At 40.3% G+C, this 21,723-nt stretch overlaps 1 protein-coding gene across 1 annotated transcript; it reads right to left on the reverse strand.

Annotated features, from left to right (window-relative positions):
• Window positions 1-3,733: 3,733 nt before the first annotated feature.
• Window positions 3,734-14,490, reverse strand: LOC104921438 (tryptophan 5-hydroxylase 1). Its single transcript, XM_027281052.1, has 11 exons — window positions 14,308-14,490; window positions 11,232-11,378; window positions 10,914-11,097; window positions 10,650-10,750; window positions 10,496-10,563; window positions 8,419-8,615; window positions 8,135-8,270; window positions 7,863-7,989; window positions 7,257-7,352; window positions 6,090-6,223; window positions 3,734-5,308 (listed from the first exon to the last, which is right to left on the reverse strand). Exons 1-11 carry the CDS (start codon window positions 14,395-14,397, stop codon window positions 5,146-5,148), a joined length of 1,443 nt encoding a protein of 480 aa, XP_027136853.1. The 5' UTR covers window positions 14,398-14,490; the 3' UTR covers window positions 3,734-5,145.
• Window positions 14,491-21,723: the final 7,233 nt, after the last annotated feature.

A 21,723-nucleotide genomic window follows, 5' to 3' on the forward strand; every position in this document is an offset into this window, starting at 1 on the left:
CTGTTATCTCAGATTTCCTTTCCACCACAGCAGCAGTTAATCACAGAGGCCAAAAATGCTAAGAACTTTATCTTAATCCTCCTCATTTGTTCTCCCTTACTTCTTGAATCTGTCCTAACTTGCCTCCTCGTGGTGTAGACTTCTCTTTGACCTCTTCTTGGACAGTCTGCTTGCCTTGCTTCATGATTCCCCCTACATAACACTTGGGGTTCCTTTCCGCATCACATTTACTGCATATACCAAATTCATGTGAACACACAAGTGAACGGTGTCCAGATTTCTGCACTGATGGGGTTTGGGAACTGTTACTGTGTAACTGACAGACATGATAATACGTTGTCAGGCAGGATTTATGATTCAAAACACAACATAACAGTTTTTGTTTCACATCTTTCTCCACCACTTATCCTGAACATGCTGTGAACAACTTGCACTGACCCTGTACTCCATTGATAACGCCCTTCACTGGAACTCTTCTAACATGACACTTGGTGACCTTCTTACTCAGCTATTCCCAGTGCCTTCTTCAGATGAATCCACTTCTTTTGATATGAACTAGAATTGTCCTCAGTCCAACTCTCCACTTTATGTTTGTCCAACATAACTCTAAATCTGTCCTCCCTCTCAGTCATTTTAATTCCAGCCTAATGGATTTCTCTCTCATTCTCACTGTCATCACAATAACCTCAAAATTCTTTCCATCTTTTCATCTACCCGACACTTCAAATTCATCTCCATCTTCCAACCCCATTGTTAAAAAAAACATACATAATTCATCTGGCTATGTGTGGAAGCCGGTTCTTGCCAAAATAGCCTGAGGTAAAATAAATGAAAAATATGGTTACACAATTATCAAGGGTGGGGTATTTTTCCGTCAACTATTCAAACAAGATAAAGAGGAACTCTAGGATGAGTGTCACTCGTGACAAGCTGTGCATCGATAATACCGTATACAGCGACATGCAAGAGTTTGGACACACATTTTCATTCAGCGGTTATTTTTGGATTATTTTCTACATTGTAGATTCTTTTCTACTTTTGCGAATGTGATTTCATACATATAACAGACAATAGATATTATTCCCAAGAACACACAGAATAATTGTACAGCTCACCACTTGGAGCATCAGTTGTTGCTCCACCACCATGGACTATTTATTTATGTCAATCTTTATTTACCAAAGATTATTCATGTGTTTCTCTGCATCATAAGTCTTGCTGCTGAATTGATTTTTTTCTTGAATGACAATTTCATTATACACAAAATGACTGACAACCCACAGATTCATAATCTCAGCCGACGCTCATATTACTTCATAGCAACAGATAATACACCAGATTTTCCCTCTCAGATGGTGCTTTAATAATACATTACTAAGACAAGCCTTTTATTGAATATTTTAGGCAGGAATGAACAACCTTCCTTGAACTTAACAACAGCCCCAGCTTGTATTTTATGGCCAACAGCTAAAGGTGTTATGAAAGGAAAGAAAATAGCATCTTCATCTCACAGAAGAAAAGAAAAGAATAAGAGACACTGGAAGAGTTAACCATTAATCAAAAAGTATTAGCAGCTTAGAGCTGATGGCAGGATCAACTGAGTGCCTGTCACATGAAAGGACTGTGTGCATGTATTGATGTGAGAGGATGGGGAATATGCTTGGTATCTCAAACCTTGAGCTCAGTAGATTGGATGTAGTGCCAAACTCCACTTTATGGGATACGCAGAATCAAATAAATCCAGACTATGCCCAAATAAACAAGCTGGCAACTTCTATCTTTTTAGCTCTGCACATATAGAATATACTGTATAATCTTATTGGCTGGTTCTTTTATTTTCTCCTCCTCATAGTGATACAAAGTACATGGTTAAGTCGGACTCATATCTGTGGGATATCAGGGGAAAACACATTTCTGAAGACTCAGAGAGGGGCTCATTACATCAGATATGGAGACCACCATGAACATCCTGGCAGCTGTATTTCACTTTCATTTTTCAAACCAGTTTCACTTTCTATAGGATTCATCATTCCATTTTTTTATTGAATCTTCTGAGCTACCAACCATTTTTGTAATTTACTAAAATATTCTTCCCCTGCTTTGAGAGAAATCGTCGAACACAAATAATCTGTGCACCTTGATACAGTTATTTGAAGTATCTGCAGAATGACTCAGTATTTAAATGAGGTAAAACCTTCCAGTCAGCTTGAAGATGACTTGAAGATTTGCTTGTCTTATGTCATCAAATACACACACACACACACACACACACACACACACACACATATATATATGTATGTATGTATATATGTATGTATGTATGTAATGTTGTATTATAGATATATACTCGATATATCATAATCCTCTCTCTCTTCTATCTCTAATCTCTATCGATCTCGTCACTCTCTCAGCTATATATCTCTATATCTCCCACCTTGTCTCGGGTATACGTATATATATCATGGCCTATATATCTTGCTTACTTAAACTGGGAAGTCCACACACCTTTATACTGTGGCTTTAAACTCTTTTCATTTTTCATCTTGTCCTTTTTTAACCAACACTGAGAAGTCATTGCTCACTGTTGAATGCTGGTGAATACAGGGTGTGGTGCTACAGTCTGCATTTCAAACTCAGTATTATTTCTTCACATGGTGGCCAAGAGAAAGTATCCATGTGGGAAATTTACTGGCCAGTGACAGCATGTGCTTAGTGAAAGTGAAACTATTCAGTGGAATAAGAACATTTGAAGAAAGACAAATATATATTATATAATATGATATATATATAATATAAACTAAAAACTGTAGTTCTAAACTTGACAGGAACAAACAGACTTCTGAAACCAGATTTAGGGAGACAGCTCCGATGGAGCTCAGGATCATCTTTACTCCAACCAGAATCCAGAACCTTAAGCTTGTTGATGTGTAGAAGAACACAGAACATTCATCAGCATTAACTCCTGACTGAGCCTGATGATGATGTCGTCACAAGGAGATGCTTTACTATGTTTCACACGCTAAAAACTCTATACTATGATTATGTTTAACAGGCACATAGTGCACACATCCTGCTCTGCTCCCTCTCATGTTTCATAGAAGAGGTTATCTTCAGTAAACGTCTGGTGGGCTCAGTGAATGAAGTAAGGGTGCACTGCCCCCTGGTGCTGCTTCACCCGTTTGTCTATGTGGTTCTTCTCGGGGCACACGCATGAGTTTCATTTCTCCACTTTTGGATAAGAAGAAGAAGAAGTCCAAATCAAAGACATGATGTCAGAAACTGAAAACTGGATGTAGAAACGCCTTTAAATATTCGTGTTAGCTCATTAACACATTGTGTTGCATCAACAAGGTTCACCAAATGCAGAGAGCAGCTGTCATCAGTTTCACGTGGCTGTGGCTGTTTATAGCACCGACTCATTCATCACATTACACCATCATTATGGTAATATCTGAATCATAACGGATGATCTGTGTTTCATCCATAGAGCTCAAACTGAGACTTTACAACTTAAACCTTCCCAATTCAGCTTCAAGTGAAGAGATATTTGAATGTCATACATGTACCTGGTCCGTGCTCTTTTGTTTGATGCACTCACATACCCTGTGACTTCAAGGTGACTGGTCTGAATACAGCTTGGGGTAATGACACTCTCAGGTTTTTAATGCATTTACAGTATGTCAAAAAAAGATGCTTGGACTCAACTCGTAACTATATTTTTATTGTACTGGTATCCAGTAAATAAAGCCTGCTCTATATTCAGTTAACAGGTATTGTAATCCATTACTGTCTGAACGGTGTTCCACCCACAGAGGAAAGGCAAAAACGAAGCAGCAGCAGTCAGCAGAACATTTTTAAATACCAGGATCCATGAGATCCATTAAAACCATAGTGATTCACAAATCTAGGCAAGACATTATCACTCCACATTACATACAATTTAGTCATATATGACAGGAGGGATCAGTCACAGGGTTATGAACTCCCACACTACTTGAATTTATTGTTATTTACAGCCTACAGTATACAGAGTTCTAAGCTTTTGGTGCTTGTGGTAGGGCCATCAACATGAACTAGTCTCATTTGAACTTTAAGGAACAAAGCCACGGTGCAGTTACACAGGAGTGTTCACTTACTTTGCCTGATAAGACCTCAAAGCTATGTGAATGCTTGACCCTAGTGAAGATAAGCGGTTACAGATAATGTATATATGTATTTATATATGTATATATAATTACATTTTACTGGAATTGTGGCTATTAGTCTATTTGCTTGCAGAGTTTATGTTCTGCTTTTGGTCAACTCTGACACATAAGTGTTCGATGATCAATCCAAACTGACTGCTGAAAGACAGCAAGAAGCTGAGACTCCAAAACTGAGGATGCACATTAGCTGTGTCTCTTTAATTAATATTTATATAACCATTCTCTCAGAGGCAGCACCAATAGAGCTTTTCTTTTTTTCTTGCTAATTTCACTGTAAATGTAATGTAGCCACAACTAAAGGTAGCCACTGCATGACCTGCAAGTAGGAGCTACCTCATCAAAGTTGTGTGCATTCATGTCAAATAGGGTGGATGGTATGACTGAGAAAGATTCCCATGTTTTTGATTTGTAAGCCTTCCTGGTTTTTCAAGACTGTTGTGAAAGCTGGTCGTGTGAGGGTTAAAGATACAGTAATTTGTGTTTTGACATTTGACATGACACTGTATCCATTAAACCTCCTGGGGTTGATTTGATTTTCAGATACTGTATCAATCTCCAAGTCAGATATCTTGGAGCTTTCAGAAAATCTGATTTTCTCAGTCATATTTATGTAATTACATGATTGCTGACTTCAGTAAGCCTTTAGCACAGCGCCAGCTAAAGCACGCCCAAACTTTCTTGCTACATCAACCCTAACTTGAGACTAACTGCACTCTGCAGCTGTACATAACACTGACAGACTGACTGAGTGCTGTATCAGTATAACTCAACAGCTTAGCCTAACCACCATCTTCATTTGGGTCAGCATTCTCACCAATCCACACCCACCCCAATCCCTATCCAACCTTAAGCATTCCTGCCTATTCATACCCAGGCCATCCAAACTTTGCCAACTCCAGCTAGCTTCTTCTGACCCTCGTGACAACCCCCACCACCCCCTTCAGGCGTTGAGTCGGTTCAGGGCGTCTTCTACAATGTCCAGCTCGTGCCGGATGTCTTTCACCATGCTATTGATGCTGTTGGTGTCCTTCAGGACGTCCACACTCTGGGTGTAAGGGTTGTAGCGCACTGTGAATGGACGCTGAATGGTCTTGGCAAACTCCCTGCAGACACAATAAAGTCATTTATATCAAAGACCAACACCAACATTAAAAATACACTTACAAACTCTCTGAAAGCTCAACAATTTTTTATTGTGAATTATGTGGTGTAACTGCTTCTTATGTTGCTTTCACACCAGGATAGCCCGGGGGAGAATGCCTGAAAAATTTCATATCTGCATTTGGTTTGGTTCACTTTCACACTGTGCTTCTGAAAGCGGACCAAACCGCCTGGACAACGTCATGCAGTTACAACAGCTGCTTGGGGGCGGCGTTGCCCAAAACAAGCACTGACTAGGAAGAAAAAAAAAGCACCAGGAAGAAGAAAAACCCAGCTCATCAATTGACTTTCTGATGTTTGGTTTGCTGGATAGTCGGTTTGCTTTCCCACTGTAAGCGAACCACACCAGGGTTCACTTGCAAGCGGAGCAAGACCCACGTTTTCAGGCGGACCAGAGTTTGCTTGTTTGATCTGTGCCAGAATTCGGATAGACTTTCACACTGAACTGGACTATCCAAGGAAATTAACTCTGGTCAGATTAGAGTTTAAAGTGGTGTGAAAGCACCCTCAGGCTAGCTGTTTACCTGAAGCAAGAACCTCCATGACTGAATAAAGCCAACGTGGAAGTGCCAAAACCTGCAGTTGCTCAAACACCCACTTCAGGCTAGTTTCAGTCAGTCTCCGTAGGCCCACATGTCGAAATGTCCAACTTCACAGCAGAAATAAACATGTTTCACCTTTCGTGACAACTGTACAGAGGGTGAATTTTTTCCCCCCACTAACCTCATTTTGTTTTTGGCTTCCTCAAAACTGTCAGATACAAAGTAAGCGTCTTGGAATGTAGTTATCATGCACTTCTGATTAGAGGTCACCATCGGGTCAAACGGAAGGATGCAGGCCTTGCCAGACAAAGCATGCTAACGGAAAAAAGAGAGATTTACATTTTAGTCACTAGACACATGATACAAAATCAAAAGTCATTTAGTAACAAACTGTCACAAAATGTGAATTTTTTTTAAAAGCATAGGTTATATACAGAAATACAGAAATGTGTAGTGTAGGTAATATGTGGAGCAGATGCACTTATACTGACCAACAAGACCACAAATATCAATGCCAAGGATTACATTAGGGGTCCCCAAACTTTTTTCGGTGCGGGCCACATCAACTTGCCTTTCTGTGATGGGGGGCCGGGGTCAGTCTATAACTGGAAATGATATCAGTCTCACCAGGATTTTGCGGGCCTTTTTTTAAATAGTTGCGGCCTAAAATGCCTGATGTTGCATGAAGTTTTCCAAAAAATTGCGTTGAAAGTTGTGGTGCTTTTTACATTTTTGTTGCGATTTTGTTGCGGGAGGAAGTGAAAGTTGCGATAAGTTACGATTCGACAGTCGCGGAGAAGGCGCAGCGAGCACTAAGTCCACGGCCCCGGGAAGCGGCGAGGTCCAGGCAGGAGGGCGCTGTAAAGCTTGAGCCACCTTCACCCCCAAGTGTGCGCGGCACACCGGCGCAGAAGAAATGCGCCTGGCGGAGGCCAGCCAGCGGCGGGGAGAGGTCCCACGAGGGGATCCTCCCGCACCGTGCGGCCGTCCCCGACCCACCGAGTTGAATCCCTGGGCAGACTGCGCGGAAGTTGATCACGAGCAAAGTCACGTCAGAATATACCATTGTGTGAGGGGATGAAAATTAGCTAGTACTGTAAATAGTTAGTAAATGAGGTAGATTTTAATTAGAATGCCAAGCTTAATCATTAAGTGTGGATATTTTATAATAGGAAAATGCAATTTTGAAAAATAGGCCATGTTTAGAGGGATTGTTTGGGATCGTTAAGTGGGCCACTTCAATTGTTTAGGCGGGTTGGATGTGGCCCGCGGGCCATAGTTTGGAGACCCCTGGATTAGATGATCTGCAGTGAAACAAGAACATTGTACTTTGGTTCATGTTTGTCACCTTGAGTTCACCGATAGAGGAGAGGAGTCCGGCACCATAGGCCCTTAGCCTACCGTCCTGCTTACACAGACCAAACTCCACTGTGAAGAAGTAGCACTGGAAAAAAACAGGGTGCAACTTTGAAATCATCCCACACAGCAAGAAAGTAGCAATAGTCACCACAGAAGTTGTGTGCGTGTTTTTGTGTGTGTGGTAATGGTGGTTTTAGGGCGTCTGACCTGCAGCACAACACAATTAATCACTGAAATACACACTCACAGACCATGAGGTGTGATTACATCAACACTGTGATTACATCAGTGAATTCTTTGTGGGATATAAAAAGAAATTCACAAAAAAATGTTCAACTTTGGTGAACTCTGACACACCAACATGTTTCACAAACCGTCTCGCAATATGACATATGACAGTCAAATAAAACACATGCAGTCAAAGCGTGAACATGACAGCTTCTCTCAATAAAAAGTTTGTGATTCATCATAAAATCATGTTGTGTGATTTTTATAGTGTTACCCTGATCCAAGAACAAGGACGTGATTATAGAGTAAAGAATTATAGACTGTGAACAACGCTGTAGTGTGTGTGTGTGTGTCTGTGTTTTCTCACTGTAGCCAGTTTCTGTACAGCTTCATCTGAAGCACCCAGTGATGCTAAACCAATCTCTTGAGAGAACTCGGCGAAGCTGGGCTCAGCAAAGAGGGGGACGTGACCCAGAAGCTCATGGCACGTGTCTCTGTATCAAAACACACACACACACACACACACACACACACACACACAATTAAACAAAGAATTCATAATCAAAAAGTAGGATGACTGAAAAATAAATAAATTAAAGTGGTGTGTGTGTGCATGTGTGTGTGCGTGTATGTACTCACGGCTCAGGTGTATACAAAGGGTTGGAGCTGTGACGGACGTACTGAGTGCAGTGGAATACTCTGAAGGCCAGGCCTGCTAGAAAGTCTCTGGGGGAGAGGTACCCTGCTACTGGCCGAATGCTGAAACCTGTGCGCTCTACTCAAGCACACAAACACACACATCCCACCCCCACTCATTTTAACCAAGCTTAGATTCAAATAGCTGCACTGACATCGTCGTGTCATTAGATAAACTGCACCTAAGGACACCCCGGTATTGCCATGGCAGTTGCAGTATCGCTTACCTTTGAGGAAGTGTGAGACGTCGTCTAACTGCGGGATGTTGTCTTCGCTGTAGTTGCAGTGTTTGCTCAGCAGTGGGAGGTTCTTCAGATACTCTTTGCAGGCATGGCTGGGGTAAAGTTTGTTGAGCTCCCTGAACACCATGCCCCACGTACGGACCTCCTCTGCTGTGAAAGCTATGCGAGGAATTGGATCACCGCTGACAAACATAAGAAATCGGCTTATTGACTTAAATATTACTTCAATATACTATACAACACAAGAGGTTTGAGAGGCCAAATATAACAGGGAACCAAGAAATTAGCAAATTTAGTAGTAATTTAGTTTAACTATAGTTTAACTGTCAATAATTAGGGCCCGAGCACGCGGCTTGCGGTGAGGCCCTATTGAATTTCAAATGTTTCTCACGACGATTTTCCTATCCCCCCAAAGTCGGGTGTAAAATTTTGCATTTTGGGGGTCTCGCACATGGATGTATGCATATGGCTCTACAGCGCCACCTAGGTGTACGTTTTTGGCGGTGCCATTGACTTTTTGGCTAATTTTCAGGCAAAAGTGTTAGGCTATCATATACTTTGTCAGAGCTGTCTGAAACTTGTGGTTGTTAAGACCAATATTATGCACAATTCGGCTGCATAATTAATGAGGGGGCGGGGCAAAAGCGCTCTATAGTGCCCCTTAGAATTTTTCTTTGGAACAGCGCCGCCACAGTTTTGGACACAGAGGTACGAAACCTCAGCCGAATTGTAGAACATGGCAAGACCTACAAAAAAGTCTTTTGGAGCAATGGGCTACAATGAACAGGAAGCGAGATATTTAAGAATGAACATCACCATTTTTGCTGTTTCGGGCTGGTTGACAAGGGGTCATGTTTGAACGAACTCCTCCTAGGGATTTTATCCAATTCACTTCAAACTTGGTAGGAGTGTTCACATAGACTTCCTGAGTAAAATTTCTCAAAATGATGAATTTTCAGGAAACGGTGTGGGTGTGGCCATCCATAAAAAGATTCGAAGAAGAAATCGTCAGGAAGCACCTTCTCAGAGGTGACTTCTTGCGGTTATTAAGACCGATGTTATGCACATTTCGACGTGCGCACATGTGCGAGGGCTGCTTGCAGCTTTAATTCTTTTTGGTGCAGTCAGATTATTAAATTATTGAGAAGACTGCACCACAACCATGACTTCATGACCTATATTTTTTTATCAACCATCTTCAACAATTTGTTCTTTTCATTAATATGCAGATGACACTGTTACATATTCATGAAATTCTTATTAAATTAAAATTAAAAGCAATTTACAATCTGAATTTTCTCTGACTAAACAACTATCAGTCTCAGATTGTAAAAGCAGTTTGGTACTAAATCTGATCTCATTCATCTGCTGAGCTGGCTAAAGTAAATGTCAGTCCTCTTGTTCAATGAATTGCTGAGGAAACGAACTGTCTCACAGCTATTATTTCCTTGCTTCCTTATTGATTACTTTACCAACTCTTAAACACATCTTCAAGCTTTAAATATAGCTTACAGATAGGTCGGTCAGCGCAATAGCCAGGCTAAGTGTTTGAATAATTCTGTTAATTCTGTCGCTTCAAATGAAAGTGTCAGCTAAATGACTGAATGTAAATGTCAATATATAGCAGAATCAGATACATAACTATCGTTCATATTTTAAACATCAGAGAAGTAGTATCATTAGACTGGAATAACAAAATGACACAAAACAAGATGTCTTTGTACTTGTTCTGATTCTTTATTTTATCGTCCTGTCTTTCCTTTTCAAAGCTTATACCTTTCATTTCTCAATAGTATTGGTACGATTTTGTTTAGTTTGGCAATTGCTAATTAGTTTTTTTGTTATGTCAGTTTTGCAAATGAGGCATATGATATGTGCTGCAGTAGATCTGGTTTAGAGTTGTGGTAGAGCCCTGTTGGCTAAAGTGTGTTTCTTTGTCTTTTCTTTATTTTAGCCTGACTGTTAATATTATTGATCCCCTCAACTGAAGTATGTCACCCAAATGTTATACTTTAAAGCAAAATGAAACAATTTCAAATACATCACAGTCAAAGAAACTTACTGTTTGTAGCTCATAGCTAAGTCAGCAAAATATTTTCTTCTTTTGCGATATACGTTGTCTTTAAATCCCTGCAAAACAGTTCACTCTCAGTTTACATTTTCACAAATCCTTAAAGAACAGACATTTAAGAAGTATCTGTGTCCGTCCTACATACCGGATGATCTGCATCTAAGTCAGAGCCGTACATCAGAACTCTCTTCCCACACAAATCCAAGTCAGAGATCTTCTTAGGGAACCAGGGTACACCAGGCAAATCTGAAATACAATTCAGGTTTTTTCATGCAATCGTGATTTAACAGTAAGCCTGTCGGCTTAGATCAAGTCGAGAGGCTTATTTAGATTTGGACTGCTTTTAAGGAGAAATAGAAAAAAAAAAAATAGATTTAATCTGTTTATTCAAAAGTAAAGTAAGGCCTACCATCATCAGGATGGGCGGAGGTTTCAGATGGAGAAATCTCAATGATATCAGCATGCTTCCTCAGCTGCTGAGTCAGCTCTTTGAGCTGTTCGTTGTCGGTGTCACAATCAACAAAAATCTCAAAATCTGAATCCCTTCGTTTGGACTTGCGAGACTCAATGTGAATGAGGTTGACGTGTTTCTCCTGCACATAAAAGATGAACAAAACATATAGAAAAGCTTCCAAATGCAGTGAAACAACAACATCCAGAGAAAATCATTTCAGCAAAAAAAGATTCAGCAGTTTGTCTTTAACGTTAACTTGAACTTAAAACCCACCTGGAAAAGCTTAAGTACTTTGACAAGACCACCAACTTCATTTCTCAGCGAGAATATGATAGTTGCAACACATTTCTCAGCGCTGGTGGTCTTTCCAGTGGAGATGCTTCTGTTGTCCTGGTTCCCATCAATTTTACTGAATGTAACCTGATTAATTTAGAATAAAAACAAAACATTTAGACATATTGTATACTTGTACTATTTCTTTATGGCTTGAAATAAACAAATAAACATGTTTTTCAATGCTTACTACACAGCTTTGTTGTATATCTTATTCTGATTGGTCAATTCTTACATTCTACTGTCTGTTATTTATTTATAGCAGACCGCTGCTATGGACATATACACCCCTTCAAGACCATGCATCACCCTGATGAGGTTTATTTTGCAGTAATGAACGCTTCACTGTACATCATCCCTCACTTATTGACCTACAGCTGCACTCAGTGGTGAAATAAAGGTACTGTAAATGTATGCTGGCATAGGTTGAACTGCAGTTGACTTAAATGTGCATTAAATCATGTATTCCTACTGCAGCAGGAACAAACTGAGACTGAGCTCTGAGATTTGGTCTCATCTTGGTCTAAGCTTCTCAGAGAAATATTTGGTCCACTGTGTTCATAGTCATTAGCTTTCCCTGCTGTTTGGTGCTGTGCAGGTAATGTACAGTGAAAACAGTAGCAACACTCCATATAGCTGAGAGGAACTGCAGAGTTGGTGATAACTCTCTCAGTCTCTCAGTCATTCGATGCTTGTCAATATAGAAATACTGATTGACGCAGCTTCAAAATATTAATATTCAAATGAATAAAACATGTAACTATCTGCAACAACTGCAAATATATATGAAACATAAGCTAACTGAGAAACATTCCCCAATTTTACAAGACAAACACAACATAATACAAAACTCATGACCAAATACAGTGTATAATTGCAGTCGGACAAAATAAAACAGAAAGTTATATTGCCCAGGGCAAGTAAAATGCTACATCAAGCTGTTAAGTGTATCAACCCACTTGCTCAACTGGGAAATGATGATGAAATGATGATGATGATGAAGTTTAAGAAGTTAGAGTAATAATACAGGAGATTTTATCAATTAGACTAGGGATGGAACCCAATTTTTTTCCTACTGGGATTATATCCTAAAGGACATAACATAAATCGCTTTGAAAAAATCTTCATAAATATGGGAATACTACAAGCAAAGAGAGTGATAGCTCTGACGTGGAAAAATATTGGCAAACCAAGTATTACGCAACGGTTCAAAGAAGTGTCTTTATGTTTACCATTAGAAAAAATTACATGTACTTTAAAAGATAAACAAGAGATATTTCAGAAAATATGGGGGTGCTACATCCAGTATATTAAGAATAAAGATTTATCTGACTTACTGTGTGAAACAGGGACAGCATAATTATTCCCTGTACAGGACCACAATCATATGCTGCAACCTGAAGATTACTTTATAACACCTGTAAGAACTCTCATGGACTCAAGTGCTCTTATTAAATGTACCTAGTGTTTGTATATTGTTCGAATATGTATGTCTGTGTACTTTGTATATCTATGTAAAAACTATGTCAAAATTGGATTATTTCCATTAAACTGTAATCAAGCTGCCATAACAAAAGTAGACAGCATCTTGCTTGCGTGGCAGCTAAGAGTCTGTTGTTATTTCATAACCTTTGTTATAGATGGGTCGTGTCATGTTTGTGCCAACATTTCTGTCAAAATGATTTTGCTGCCTTTGAGGACATTAACCTGTTCTCCCACCCTGTCTCTGTTCATGTTGGACACACAGTTAGAACTTATTGAAATGTGACGACACTCCTTATACAGGGGTTTGAAAAAATCTCCTCAGATAAGGCATCCTACCAAAAGGAATTTCATATTATTTGGCTCTAAATGTGAGCAAACATCAACCATTACCGAGAGTCATCTCCATCATGGAAGCAGTTTGTAGATGCTGGATGAAAGCAGCAGCCCTCACTTCTTGCCTTGGTAACGCTACTGTTTGTATGATTCAATCTAATCAATCAAAGTGATGCAGGGTCCTCTAACAGTTATGATACTCTACTGTTCTAAATTTGAGTTTTATACCTTTTCTCTATCTCATTATTTGCAGTTACAAGGGTGTTGGGTGGTGCAACAGATGATGTGACCTGTGCTATTCTGAATTTAAAACACTAAAAAGCATCTTTGGCAAATTCTTCATGACTTTTCTTCACTTTTGTTTGGTTGCAAAAAAGAAATAACATAAAAACATTTTTTTTGCTTTGCCAACACAGCTGAGAAGAGCCACAAAACATGACAAAAATATACATATTTGATTGGGTTCATCAGTTTTTAGTGGTCTTTTTCAGTAAATCTCAGACACCAGATGTTTGATTTTTAAATTTTAATATGAAAACATTTTCTGTCGAAGCAGCTCTTAGCTTTCATGTAAAACATATATTATATATACTATATAATTGTAAGTCATATAATACATCTTTTAGAAATTAATTTTGTCTTATTTTAGTCAAAATTACAATGCTGAATTGTCTTTGTTGCATATTGTAGAAAAAGGACAACTGAAATTAAAATGCATTTGTAAGATGCTGTGTAAGTCACTTTTCTTGTGAAATATATATATATAAAATACCTATTATAAAGAAATATTTTAAACATTATTGTGTGATAGAGCTAAATCAAATCTTTCATAAAGCAGTGACATCACTGCTCAAGTTTGTTGACGGTGTCTCTCTTTCCATCTGCTCAGCTGCTGTCAACAGATGTCAACATCAAGCTCTGTCCAGCTGAGATGACAAAGAGAATTTCTGAATTTCCCCACGACCAAAAAACATTTTGACACTATTGTTAACTACAAAATGGGATCACTAAGTGTGAATAATGTTTGATCTCAAATAAATTAGAAATAATTTGACACCTTTGAGGTGAGGTCCAGCGATCAAACAACTCTCCAATCAAGGTGACATCGACTTAAAGCTGCTACTATAACTGTCCATTCTTCTTTCAGGTGGAGCTTTTCAAAGAAACACAGAACACGCACATCATTAGTGCTACGTACCTCATTGTTGAGCGGCTTCGCCTCAGAGTTTACGGAGTCAAAAGAACTTCCTCTGTGTGGCCCCTGTTCAGCAGACTTCTGGGCATACATGCCTGTCTCTAGATCAGTAGTAAAAATGTAATAATTATCAGCTACAGCTAAGCTTGGAACTAAGTGACTTTGAATTCTATGAAAGGAACCTCTCAGCAGTAGATGACTTTGACTTTAAGATGAGCTACAGTACAAGCTGCCATCTGCACACAGAGCAAATTGCTGTGGTATTTATGACGCTGTAGTGGAGGGGAGGGCGCATGAAAAGAGGAAGCAGCCATTTCTTTCAGCTGGAGGGAGATGAGGAAGGGTCATGATTAACGTCATGGCCGACTTGTATACAGATATACCATAGAGGAGGAACCAAAAATTGATTTATAAGATGCCACAGAGTACTCAATTATTTGTCAGTATAGTTCCAATTGTTATGGAATTTCCTATCCTTAGGTTACATGAGGTCATGTGTGGGCCTTGAGGTAGTATTAGTTTGGCTTTGATTGGGAACAGTAGGTGCCGGTCTATCTCAACACTGTGGTGGTCAGGGTCGAAGAGACCTATTGCTGCCTTCCTAGTCAAAATAGATAGCTTGCCGTTGACGTTCCAATCTGCGTAAACAGACATCTGTGTCTCCAGACTAGAATATGCTGACAATAAAACCTGCATGGGTATAGTATTTATGTTGTTATCTGTAGAGGTTTAAAGTCTATACACCAGGATGAGTTTGGCAGAATGTGAGACCGACTCAGGCACTTCTGATGAACTTTGAGAGTGTCTCTAATTCTCCTTGATCAAGCGTCAATCTATAACTGTAACTGTACCTGTCAATCAAAGCGACCAGGCTTTAATTCTGAATAACGTTAAGCCTTAATATAATTTGAACAGATGAGTTGTATATAAATTCACCCTCAGTACAGTTGTCATGAACAGGGAAATTAGCTATAGAGACCAAAAGTGTTTTTGTCCCAGGCTGTGTTGTGTTTATTTCTGCTGTGAAGTTGGACATTTTAACATGGGTACTTATGGAGTGGTTGCCGCTTAGTCAGAACACACCCATTTCCCTAAAGGCACATTGCTGCGAAAATAACTAATGCATGTACACTGGTCCAACCTTGTATTTTATGCTTAGGTAAGGCAAAATGTGGCACTGATACAGTACCCTTAACAATAGTTAGTAATGGTTAGTAATAATAAACCTCGGGATAAGGGGCTGTTCGACGTTTTTTTGGAATACTGGGAAAAATGGACCATCACCAATGCTGTAGTTGTCGCATGTCAGTGCCAATACAACTTGTTTGCAATAATTCTAATGTCAGTTTTCTTTTTCGTTGCAGGTTTTGTTTCCAATGGCCAATTTCATTCTTCGATGACAAAAGAGTTACTGTGGTGTGTTTAGGCTGGGGGTTGGGCTCCATGTGCTCTCTTTGCAGAGAGTAGCAGAGAGTTTGTTGTGGAGCTGACTGCGCACACCTGAATCAGATCATCATCGTCTCGAGCAGTATTTAGAGGCTGAAGAGCCTTCCACCACCCTCGTTCCCGGCTCTATCCCCCCCCCCCCCCAGCATCTCCTCTCTGCCACGGTCGTCAGAGTGTCCAGCTCAGCATCATCGCTCTCCTGACCAGTTTGTTTAGTCTGTTGGTGTCTGCGATCTTCAGCCCACTGCCCCAGCATGTGACAGCAAAGAAGATCTCACTGGCTACAACAAGACTCATAAAACATCCTCAGCATTGTCCGGTAGATGTTAAAAGACCTCAGCCTCCTTAGGAAAAAGAGACGGCTTTGGCCCTTTTTGTAGACAGCCTGCTGTGTTCTAGTCCAGTCCAATTTTTTATTCAAGTACACCCCCAGGTACTTATACTCCTCAACACTATCCACCAGGGACCCCCCTGGATGGAAACGGGGGTCACTGGTTGTTTCACTCTCCTCAGATCCCCTATTAGTTCCTCGTCTTTGTCACATTGAGCTGCAAATGGTTCAGCTCAGTCCAAGTGACAAAGTTGCCCACAACAGTCCTGTATTCACCATCATCACCTTTTTCAATACAACCTAAATGATCAGAGAACCTCTGAAGGTGGCGGATTTGGTGCAATAGTTGAAATCTGAGGTGAAAATGGTGAAGAGGAGGGGAGAGAACAGTCCCCTGTGGGGCCCCAGTGTTACTGACCACCCTCGGACACGTTCTGTAAGTGTACTGACCATCAGGTAGTCAACAGGCGCTCCACCTGCATTGCAGTCATCTTCTCCACCCATGTAGAGTCGGATAGTGTTAAAAGCACTAGAGAGTCAAAGAACATGATTCTCGCAGTGCTCGCCAGCTTGTCCAGACGAGAGTAGAGTCTGTTCAGCAGGTAGATGATGCGATCCTCAACTCCCCCGTCGGGGTGGTAGGCAAAAACTATAATGGCTCATTGAAGGGCCTGACCACAGGTTTTAGCTGCTCCAGGACGAGCCTCTTTAGGTCTTCATTATGTGGATGTCAAGGATACCGTTCTGTAGTCCTGAGGGCCGCTGGGACGCGGCGTCTTTGGCACAGGAACAAGGCAGGACATGTTCTTGGCAGCCGTCAATACTGCCCACAACCCTGGCAAACGCTGCAGATCCAGCCAAACGTTCGAACCCTGCACCAATTGTTTGAAGCTGATCAGCTGGGGGAAAAAGTGAGCCAGTTCTTCACCAGGACTTTTTCGGTGACCCTGTGGTGATGTCATGGACCGTGGATCGCAGGATGGCAAATGCTCTGGACACGACACGGTAAGATGTACGCTTGCCATCCAGAAAAGGAAGACCAAAACCTCCAGGTCATGACCCCAGCCGTAGTCTAATGTAGAGCGAAGGAGCCGGATAAGGTGGACAACAGTTGGTCTTGAAAGGTGGAAGTCTGGGCGCAGTTCACTCTCACCATCAAATAGATGACCAGACGGGGACATGGACGGTTCAGGCGACAGTACTGGGATGGGTGACCACGCTGTAAAGAATAATTAAAACTGATAAACATGGTGTCATGAAATGATGTGTATTTAAGGTTATGACAATACACTCACACTCGTTGGGTAATTACCATCATTAAAAAATTATATTATATTGATAAAGTGATGACAAAAGCCTTTCTTGTTTATCAATGATGATTGTTTTGTAAATCATCTACTTTTAAAGCCCCAGGTTGTTACTTTTTATTTTATTGAAGAAAAGAAAAAAGATTTTGTATTGCACTTGTTTTTAGCACATTTTTTATCTATATATTTTTTATATTTTCAAATATTGAGCTCATATATAGTTGTATGTGGCCCCTGGACCAAAATGAGTTTGACACCCCTGGTCTACACAATCATAATGTTTTATAGTGAAAAGGATCCGCACAGACACAGAGCCTGTATTTAGACTGTTTCCAGCCAGTCCAACCACACCTTATACACTCTTTACTGTTGACACATTAACCTCATTTGTGGCAGCAAAGAATTTCTTTTTATTCTCTCATGGTCTTATTTTGAGTTCCCATGAGGAGGAGCCTCCCTATCATCCATGTGAATGATTTTAAAATGGTTCAGTGCTGAAAGGGCATAGCATAATAAAATAATGTGTGGTTACAGAATGACCCTGGCCTGTACAGAGACCATAACAGCAGTATGCACATTGGACACAATACCTCTAAATGCTACACAAAGGCCTGGCTCTGTAATTTTATTTAAAAGAGGCCGATGGATCACACTCTAAGATTGGTTTTCATTAAGCTCCTCAAAGGAGCAGACTGCACCAAGGTCAGATTTAACTCTCAGAAAATCCTGGCTGCCGATAACTTTTACTAGTGAACCTGCATCAGTGATTGCCTGTTGAAGGTCAGATCGGCTGTAAATGGGTTTAAATATGCCAGGTCTCATATGAGGCCTGCTAGGAACAGGCTACTGTTTCAGACAAAATTAAAGAACCAAGAGAGGACTTCCTGTCTCTTGCTACAATTATAATTAGTCGTCATAGATGGATTACAGTGGGCAAAGTGGGCATGTGCCCAGGCCATTGCCCTTGGGCCTTACATTTCTTTTAGCTGGGGAAATTATGCATAGGACTTGGGAATAGAGAACAATGTAAAAATATTATCTGTGTCAGTTAAATCATTTGCTAAGTGGAATTGAAGTAATGCAAACTTGTCAACCAGTTCCAGTTAGAGTGAAGTCGAGCGAAGACCGAGAGCTCACAAATTCACTTTGTTAAAAGAATTTTCAAATTACCCTTTAATAAGAAGACTGGATTTGAAGTATCAAAGTTTAAGTTGGATTTATTATTCTTGTACAAGAAGGAGAATTAACAGTGCAAAACACAAAGGGGGTTGCAGAGAAGACAGGCTCCTAGAAAGCCTCGACATTTAGTTCTTATTCACTCGAAAATGGGCTGTTTCGGACACCTCCCCATAGATACAGATGGCATCATAACGTCTTTCTCAGTTTTCTAGTCAGCAGAATTACATGTTTAAAGGACACCTCCCTGACCTGGCTCCGACCCTTGTTCTGTTTGACTCTCCTCAACTTATACATACCGTTCAACCTCTCTCTTTCTCAAGACATGTAAGAAAACACACATTATTGATTTAAAAACATCTGAACCCAGTATAATCCTAATTTTATTAACACACTTCAATTTTTTTTGTCACTTATCATACATACAATTAGTTCACTTAAGGTCCAGTGTGTAAGATTTAGTGCACCTAGCAGGCAACCAACTGCCATCTGCATACTCTCCCACACCTCACCCTCTCCATCCAAACATGAGAAACACTCACATAAAAAGCAAATGGCCATATGTAGAGCCAGTGTTTGGTTTGACTGTTTGGGCTACTGTAGAAAATGGAGGTCTCCATGGAAGAGGACCCACTCTTGTGGATATGAATGGCCCATTATAAGCCATTGCCCTTGGGCCTTACATTTCTTTTGCTGGGGAAAATTATATGCATAAGAACAATGTAAAATATATCTGTGCTTGTGCAAGGTTGTGTAATGAAGTCAGTTCAATCATTTGCTGAGTGAAAAATAAGTAATGCCGACTTGTCAACCAGTTCCAGTTAGAGTGAGTCAGCCAAGCGAAGACCGAGAGCTCACAAATTCACTTTATTAAAAGACCATTTAATAAGGAAGACTGGATTTGAAGTATCAAAGTTTAAGTTGAATTTTATTCTTGTACAAGAAGGAGCGTTTAACAGTGCAACACAGAGAATCAGGCCTCCAGAAGAGCCTCGACAATTGTTCTTATTCCCTCGAAAACGGGCTGTCTCGGACACCTCCCCATAGTACAGATGGCATCAAACGTCTTTCTCCGTTCTCTAGTCAGCAGAATTACATGTTTAAAGGACACCTCCCTGACCTGGTTCCGACCCTTGTTCTCTTCTGAACTTCCTCAACTTATTTTCACAGTTGCATCACATTTTACCAATACTTTCAGACACATTACCCCTAAAGAGCATCTTTGTTCAGCTACCAAACTATTCAAACTAACTGAATGTTTCTCTTGCAGGCCTGGTCTCCAATCAGTCCCCACCGGGGCAACACAGAACCTGCACACACATACACTGTTAACACAATAGTCACACCGTTTCAATAAAGGATTCACTGCTTTGGTTGTGCCTCATTCTATAATATATCTACTCATTGTGATATGAAATTCACATGACTATGAAAGGTAAGTAATGAGACAACCTTCATTACATCTGTCTTCATATACAGGTGTCTGTTTTATAGAAATGAGCCGAAATGTCTTTTTCATCATTCTCATGTATTTAGTTGCAATTGGACTGCAGAGGAAGTTTGGCCAAGTGCTAGAGTGTGTGGTCATGATGATGATGGATGTGCCAAAACAGTTACTCAAACATCCACTTGAGGCTGGCTCCAGAGGTAAGTCAGTCTCCATAAGTCTCCATGTTAAAATATCCAAGCAGAAATAAATCTTTACAACCTGGTACAAAATAGTTTTGGTCTTTGTAGCTAATTTCCCCCTTCATGACAACTGTACTGAGGGTAAATTTATATAGAACTCACCTTTTCAAATTAATTTAAGGCTTAAGTTATGCAGAATTAAATTAATTAAATTAACCAACCTTGGCCACTCTATTTAACAGGTGGGTGCCATTACAGATGGCTTGTTTGAATGCTGAGGCGTCATTCAGCTCCCATAGCTATGCTGCACGTCTCTGCCCATTTTTAGATAGTCTGGAGTTGGCAGAGGCAGGACTGCCAGGATGGCGACAATCAGAGGCACCACACTGAGTTTGATGTTAGAGCAGATATCCATTAGTCCATTTTTTTTTTTTTTGGCCCCGAGGCTAAATTGTCAGAGATAAGGTTCAAAGATTGCTCAAGATAGGCTATATTACTAACTTTGACTTTAAAACACTTCAAAATAAGAGCATCCATTACTCATAGTTGACAATTAAACCAGTAGAATTTATGTGGTCTACCCCCACTGCCAGTGATACAAAACATACGTCATGCCTGTGCTTCCTCACCCACATCATCGTGTGAGAGAAAACCACTCAGCCATATCATCGGCCTCAGTCGTGGTGTGCTAGGCTTTGTTTCACTCTGTTGGGAATCAACGTCCCATTTCATTTAAATTAATGTGTATTAATTTGTAAAAGGAACCAAGATGTACAAACTTAAAACAGAGTTTATAAGCATGTCTGACATGTGAGCGTAGATGTAGATGAAAGCAGCCACAAATCCTGAACTATCCCATCAGAATGTCTGATTCACTCATTAGTCTGTTTTAACAATAGAGGAAACCTCGTTATTTTCACCCCTGAAGTTGCTACTGATGGTAAGAGCTTGTAAACATGTTGGTTGCTCATAACTGCAACATCATGAACGCACTATGCAGTCTTCAGTACATTCATGAGTCACACACTAAGCTCTTAGAACTACCTTGGTATTACTGCAGTACGTGCAAAGGCAACTTATGAAGGGATTACCAATGCAACATAACATCAGATCACACTACAACAGTCCTCAGTGTTGCCTGCACTTATACAAATTCTACTATCTGTGATGGCAAAAATAATATTATTGAACTGATTATGTGCAAGCCAGGTTTGCTTTCTCAGCCCTCTAGCCTGCACCTGAAATTATGCCACATAAAAACTTCTGAAGGTTGATGAAAAACTGTTGCATTTTCTATAGGGTTCATGACTTTGAGGTTGCCAGGTGGTAAAATAGAAAATTATTAATAAATGGTCAAAAGTTTCATTTTCAAATGAATCAGCAGTTCGGCAGTAACTGTGATGTGGTGGTAGTATTGGACCCAAAAATGCAGAGGAGCTGAGTCGTCAATAAACAGCCGTTTATTAGACAAGGGAAAATGGTGGGGAGGTGTCACGGAAGCCAGGAAGGCAGGGAGGCAGGCAAGCTCAC

The sequence above is a fragment of the Larimichthys crocea genome, chromosome VIII, assembly GCF_000972845.2.
Source record: "Larimichthys crocea isolate SSNF chromosome VIII, L_crocea_2.0, whole genome shotgun sequence".
Classification (NCBI taxonomy): domain Eukaryota; kingdom Metazoa; phylum Chordata; class Actinopteri; family Sciaenidae; genus Larimichthys; species Larimichthys crocea.